Source organism: Gadus chalcogrammus, chromosome 1 (assembly GCF_026213295.1).
Source record: "Gadus chalcogrammus isolate NIFS_2021 chromosome 1, NIFS_Gcha_1.0, whole genome shotgun sequence".
Lineage (NCBI taxonomy): Eukaryota > Metazoa > Chordata > Actinopteri > Gadiformes > Gadidae > Gadus > Gadus chalcogrammus.
In genome coordinates, this window is record NC_079412.1 from 16,135,514 (window position 1) to 16,143,240 (window position 7,727).

At 42.6% G+C, this 7,727-nt stretch overlaps 1 protein-coding gene across 1 annotated transcript; it reads right to left on the reverse strand.

Moving 5' to 3' along the window:
• Window positions 1–1,248: 1,248 nt before the first annotated feature.
• Window positions 1,249–2,304, reverse strand: LOC130384166 (rhodopsin). Its single transcript, XM_056592254.1, has one exon. The coding sequence runs from the start codon at window positions 2,302–2,304 to the stop codon at window positions 1,249–1,251; it is 1,056 nt and encodes a 351-aa protein (XP_056448229.1).
• Between the last annotated feature and the right edge of the window lie 5,423 nt (window positions 2,305–7,727).

Consider the following 7,727-nt stretch of genomic DNA (forward strand, 5'->3'; position numbering starts at 1 on the left):
ATCTAAATCCGAGTGTCAAGATCTGTATTCTGTCCGAGAGCCATGCAGCAGTGGGATGGTTGCCATAGCGACAGGAGAAGGTCATTACGGGGGAGATCTTGATGTATTTGTTTTTCTCCTGCCTGGCCGACATGTTTGCCCATTCAGAGACCGATAGAATGACGTGTTGAGTTTCTCGCATTATCCCATTCTGCATTATTTTATCAAATGAGTAACGCGGCAATGAACAAATATATCCTATTAACCTGTGTGTGTGTGTGTGTGTGTGTGTGTGTGTGTGTGTGTGTGTGTGTGTGTGTGTGTGAGTGTGGGAGTGTATGTGTGTGTTTGAGTGTGTGTGTACTTGCGTGAGTGCATTGTGTGTGTGTGTGTGTGTGTGTGTGCACGTGTGTGTGTGTGGTTATAATAATGAAATCATATAATTAAATAATATAATAATTGTTTTGATATAACTGTTTTGATTATATCAAGGCCTTCTCATGCCATTACTGTTGGATATTGTCTGACACATCTTCACCCTTATTAATCTAATATGATTAGTTTGCATAATCAGATGAAGTGAGAGTGGCGTGACGCTGTGTCTATACCTTCATGATTATACATGTCATAATCCATGGTGCTAAAGCCAAGGTCACCTGTGATTGGACAGGGATTATATTCCTCTGAAAGCGGCATTAGCAAAGGAATTATTGCATTGCCTGTCCTGCCTATCACATTGTGCAGTGTTGCTCTTCTAAATAATCACCATATAGAAATATGTTGTGATAATTGAGTCAATCACGACATGAATGCATTCTGAATAGTTTATTGACATTTATTAATTTGATTTAAATACACTACATTCAGTTGTACTTTTCCAACCCATCTGTAAGTAAAACATGAACAGAAATGCTCATTTGCAAAGTGCGGTTTATTTTACGTTGCCTTGATTACATGCCTCTACATTCACAAATAAGCCAGTTACATATATGATCCAACTGTAAAAGATGAAAATGTTTTCCCTTTCACAAGAGGAAAACAAAAATCTCACTGTACTTATACGTTGGACTCTCTGTACACAAACAGAAGCAGAAACATGTTGTCGGGGTCTGCTCTTCCTGCAACTGTCTTTAGGTTACACCAAATGGTTTGTAAGATACAAAAGGTGAAGTCAGCCTTCAGTCGTTTCCCGGGGGAGAGTGGTAAGTGTTCATCTTCTTCTTCTTCGATAGGGTATCACATGGGGGGGTTTGTGGTCGAGGGTGTCGCTTACGCGGGGGACACGGAGCTGGTGGAGACGGAGGAGGCCTCGGTCTTGGCGCTGGATCCTTCCTCCTCCTCGAAGGGGTTCTTGCCGCAGCACAGGGTGGTGATCATGCAGTGACGGAACTGCTTGTTCATGCAGATGTAGATCAGGGGGTTGTAGATGGACGAGGACTTGGCAAAGAACGCCGGCAGGGTCATGAAGATGGGGCCGAAGATGCTGCCCTGGTTGCAGAAGATGTACCAGGCCACGCTGGCGTAGGGGACCCAGCAGATCAGGAAGCCCAGCACCATGATGACCACCATGCGGCTCACCTCCCTCTCCGCCCTCTGGGTGGTCTCGGACTCCTGCTGGGCGGCGGCAGCCTCCTTCACTGCGCAGAGCAGCCGTCCGTAGCAGAAGAAGATCACGATCATGGGGACCATGAAGTGGCATGTGAACATGTAGATGACGAAAGACTCGTTGTTGTAGCCCTCGGCGCGGGTGTAGTAGTCGACTCCGCATGAGCACTGCATTCCCTCGGGGATGTAACGAGACCAGCCCACCAGGGGGGGGAAAGCGCAAGCGTTGGCCATGACCCAGGTGAAGGCCACGCCCATGACGGCGTGGTTCTCCCCGAAGCGGAAGTTGCTCATGGGCTTGCAGACGACGACCCAGCGCTCGATGGCCAACACCACCAGCGACCACAGCCCGATCTCACCGCCCAGGGTGGCAAAGTATCCTTCGATGTTGCAGCCGGTGCGCCCTAAGACGAAGTAGCCGTGCATGGAGGTGTACATGGTGGTGGTGAAGCCGCCGAAAACCATGAACAGGTTGGCCACGGCCATGTTCAGCAGGATGTAGTTCAGGGGCGTCCGCAGCTTCTTGTGTTCCAGGGTGACGTAGAGGGTGAGGAAGTTGATGGGGAAGCCGAGCAGGATGAGTAGGAACATGTAGGCGGCCAGGGCGGAGTAGGCCGCCGTTGAGACCAGGTAGTACTGGGGGTACTCATAGGGGCTCCGCACGATGCCAGTGCTGTTGTCCCAGGGCACATAGAAGGCAGGTCCCTCTGTGCCGTTCATGGTTGCGGTGTGGCGGTTGCGTGAAGCCCCTTGCGGCGATGTTGGGTCTTCTGGCTGGAGACACGAGAGATGGAGAGGGACTTTGCTACAAGTAGAGCTAGGCCGGTCAGTCTCATCCTTTTAAAGGCACCCCTGGGATTATAACTTTTCCAAATCCGTCAGCACAAAGTGATTTAGGACACAGTTAATATCTAATCCAGCCATCACTGCACAACATAATTGACCACTCATCAAGTTGTTAAGGTTGCTTTCACCTGTGCCGTGACCGTGTAGTGAAAGCAGTTGTGGCGCCTGAAAGCCGTAAGACTGTCAGAAGCTATTTAGTGGAGCACAAAGGTGAAATACTTGGATGTTATGATATTAGAATGTTCAATTATTTTCTCATATTTTCACTTTTACTTTATTTCCATTTTAGATACATGACATAATGGATATATATTTAGGAACACATAATTGTTATTCTTTATCATTATTCAAGGTATTGTACAAAGTTAAATGTTGGCAGCATGTATCCGCATTTATTTTAAACCTTTATCCCCTGGATCCATAGTTATTACATAGTTTGGAATCCTTTAGTCCAAATCTAAATTTAAGTATGCAACAACTTATATAGTGTTATATGATCTCTGTTTAACAAATGATTTGCTTCTGATCATTTTTGAAAGAACAAAAGACCTTATGGATGTATGGCTAACAAAAACAGAAATATCATTAGCAAAAAACTTTTTAATGATGATCCTGTATGAAGGCCTGTTGCTCAAGTATACAACTATTACAGCGAAAAGAAAACGCCAATTAATTAAAAAGATGGCACTGGCCTTATATTAGAAGGATCAGAAAGGTGTTTGAGACCTGTGTATTATTTTAACCAATCAGTGCCTATAATTAAGCATTATAATACAAGTGTCTATGTACTCATTGGTTGGTTTGATGGGTTGCAGGTGTTATTCCATCATTTGAGGGGAAATTAAACGCTGGGGACGTGTCCAGGAGTTAACCATCTTAGTGGCTTGCAAAGGGCTCAGCACTTTCCTAATGGGTGTTGAACTAAAGAGATTTGCAGCTTATGCCTGCGCAGGCCGCCCGGGCCTGTAATGGATTTACCATCACCCAGGTCTGACGGCTCTTCAGCCTGGCACAATGTCTGCTAAATGTTAAGCATTTTAGCCTTTAGAAACGATTTCTTGCTGCCGTCTTCTGTTATTTTAATTTTGTATGATGTGTTTTCTTTTTTCGATTGACCCTAAGAAAATAGGCAAGGTTTCAATATAGAAAAGTGACCAAGGCGCAATGGCGAAGAAAGAAACTCGCTATTTTATACAAAATATAGTCCTATATTATATAGGCCTTTTTGGAATCATTTCCAAAGACATATGCAATGAGAAAGAGGAATTTGATTAGCCTAAGCTTAATGTCCTACAAATGCTAAACATTTTCTGAGGATGAGAATGCACTATAATAAAACTACTTTTTTATTATCATTAGTGTAGTTATTATTAGATTAAAACTAGGGAGGGATCAGCCAAAGTCATTAACTAAAATGAAATGTAATCTATCGGTGTTCCAATAATATTTTCAATGATCGCTTACTAGCTACTTTCACTTTCTGGATGTCTTGAACAATGACTAGAGTGAGCTATAGGGCAAATATGCCAGTGTTATGAGACAATCCAAATAATATTGGATTGCAAAATAAATATGTATCTGTACGAACACTACATGACACATCAGAGTGCGTGGTTATCATTATCAAGGGAGGAGCGAGGCAAGACTGAAGGAACGCTGCATTTTTATTATCCTCATAAATTGGTGAACTGCGCCACCTTGTGGTGAGGTTTAACACATGGCATTACTGTAAACAAAAAAGTGGAGATTAAAAATGAAAATGCCCAAAAAAAACAACACAATGTATTATATTAGAAACTATCACCATTTTGATGATTTATTTTGATTTATTTTGAAATTGCATCATCGCAGATACAATTACATTTTGAAACTCATTATTTTCACAACAACGTCAAAATATGATCTTTGGGCTTCTGGGCTAATGCGTCTCTTGAGTAATTATATAACACATTTATTATCTTGCGCTACTTCTTGAACTAACGTGAGCCGTTGCAGGCTCTTTTAGCTCCTTCTGAATGGCCGTCCCTCCTGAATTCATCAGTATTTTATCGAGGGGCTGCTGAAAGATATATCATTGCAAGAAATTAAGTATTTAAAAACACCTGAAAAAATTATGGAACATCTATTGCTCAAGAAAAGGGTTTACATTATTACAATTATTACTTGGAAAAATATTATTAAATTATGGAATTACAGGAATACAACATAAAATCCACTAATCGATTAAAACTCAAGAGGTTGTTAAAAAGTAAACTGGTGAATAGGATCAAACATGAATGAAGTTATGGTGTACTCAGACATTGTCGGGAACATCAATTTGAGAAGCACAAATTGTACAGAGGGACTGTGTTTAAACAGAGTGGGGGCAGATGTGCAGTAGGTGCCCTCCTCATCTTTCTCCTCCTTTCCTCTTTACCCAGCTGTCCTCCGTCACAGTGGAGCCAGGTGGACCAGCCGGCAGCAACGCTTTCCAGATGTGCGTGTGTGCATGTGTATGTGAACATGTGTGTGTGTGTGACAGAGACAGTGTGTGTGTGTGTGTGTGTGTGTGTGTGTGTGTGTGTGTGTGTGTGTGTGTGTGTGTGTGTACGTGTGTGTGTGTGTGTGTTTGTGTGTGTGCGTGTTTGTGTATGCGTGTCCTTGTGCAGTTGTGTGTTTGCGTGTGCGGTGTTTGATTGTGTGTGTCTGGTTTTGTGTGTGTGTGTGTGTGTGTGTATGTGTATGTGTGTGTGTGTGTGTGTGTGTGTGTGTGTGTGTGTGTGAGTGTGTTTATGTGTGTGAGTATGTGTGTGTGTGTATGCCTTGTTTGTGTGTATCTGGTTTGCGTGTGTGTCTGTGTGTCTGTTGTGCGAGTGTGTGTTGCGTACCACTGCCCCCTGCCCCCCTGCAGGGCTTGGGCCCTGGCGTGGCGGCCGGTCATGGAGCTGTAGCGTTTGGCAGGCTCTCTGAGCCCGGGCCGACGGTGGTGCTGTGGGCCCACACAGGCCCCCAGCCCTCTGAAGCCCAGGGTCAGGCTGGGTCTGACAGGCTGGGTCTCAGGGAGCGTCGCAGCATGGAGCGAGCAGCCGCAGCAGCACCTGAGCCCAAGGACACAGTGGTTTGATGAGGCAACTGCAGGCGACCGCCCAGACATGAACACACACACGCACATACGCACATACACATACGCACATACGCACACACGTACATATGCATATGCACACACCACACACACATACGCACATACACACATATGCATATGCACACACCACACGCACATACGCACGTACGCACATACACATACGCACATATGCATATACACGCACCACACACACACACACACACACACACACACACACACACACACACACACACACACACACACACACACACACACACACACACACACACACACACACACGCACATACGCACATTCGCATCTAAACACACACGCAGATATACACACACGCACATACACATACGCACATATGCACATGCACACACACATATATATGCACACCCACTCGCACATACGCACCCACGCATACACACATTTGCACATACAACAACACACACACACAAACACATGTACCCATATGCAAACACACACAGACACACGCACACACACACAGATACATAAACATACATGTGCACACGCTCACTCACATAATCACACACATACTCACACACATGTACAACACAAGCCTAGATTTGATTAAGGAGTAAAAGTTTGTTTAACTTTGACTTTTATAAGGATTCTTTTAATTGTAGGTTGGTTGCTTTATAAGGGCAAGGAAATATTGTTTATCTTCATAAAGATAAACAAAATAAAAGATTTGATATCCAATATCATACCGGCATCATGTTATTAATAACATTTTGTGTTGGGGGATTTGTGTTTCAAATTAGTATGATATAGCCTGCACAACTAGATTAAGACCGCATATATAAACCTCTCAAGTGTCTTCCATGAATGAAACTTTCCCACACTACATTCTCATTCTCAGAGAGAGGAGTCATGTCCGACCGGTGTCGCTTGGCTTTTGTTTTTCCTCACTTAATGATGACTGGCTTTTCTAGAGGACAAATCGCTGTGTGGGCAGAGTGTGAGGCTCTCTCACTCTATCGAGTGAGCGGAGAGGATTGCGAACACTGTGACCAGGACATATCGCGCCAGCTCCCACATACATTTCACACCAAGAGGGTTATAGGCCTACACCATTGGTCACAAGAACAAGGTACATTTGAGGGATGATACAAAATAAAATCATCAACTTTCTGAAGGTCAAAATATGTCAGCTAATTGGCAAAGAAGCAAACACCTTGCATTTCAGAACGGTAACCTACGGTGCGTCCATGAAGAAATATTTTCATGGACGCACACCACATTCCTGTCAGTCGGGTCTTAACATTAAAATAACACATTAATAGGACCGATTCCGGGCTATACCAGTAGTGGGCGCTATCAGCCTAGCATTCACGACATCAGTAGATCTCGCCTATACCTATGTTTTCTTTTTGCTTTAGGATTCGTGACATTCGAGGAGATCATTGTGGTTTTGTCATCATCTTGTTGCGGCACGTTTTTATGGAAAGGATTATTGTTGCATAGGTGGAACACTGTTGTAGACTTAATTGTTTGAGGCAGTCATAGCTGTCATGTTGCCTAGTGCGTATATTTGTTATTTATTATTATTGAGGCCAAGAAATTCATTTATTTAACAGTATATTTGGGATACTCAACAATCTACAAAGCAGTATTTGACAAAATAATATGTTTTTATATTTTTGGGGGTGTAGTTGTGTGTTCCCTCAAGAAGACATGATTATCAGATTTAGCTTTCAGGTAAACTGCCCTCTGAGGAAGAGAAGTGTTAAGCCAACAGTTTGTATTATACTTTCATTACCTGGATCAGCCCCGAACCAGATCATACAGCCACACAATCTACTCTTAAGTCTACAATTCACCAGGTGCCGCTTTCCGTCAGATTGTTTTCAGTATATGACTCACAAAGAAAGAAGAAAAACAGAATTTGTATGTATATATATATATATATATATGTATATTTAAATACATATAGAATCATCACATATATATATATATATATATATATATATATATATATATATATATATATATATATATATATATATATATATATATATATGTGATGATTCTATATGTATTTAAATATAAATATATATATCAGTAAATACACATATATGAATTCAAATGTAGGCAAATACAGTACAAAAATACAGAACATATATGCATACAAATGCACATCCACACACACAGACACACACACACACACAC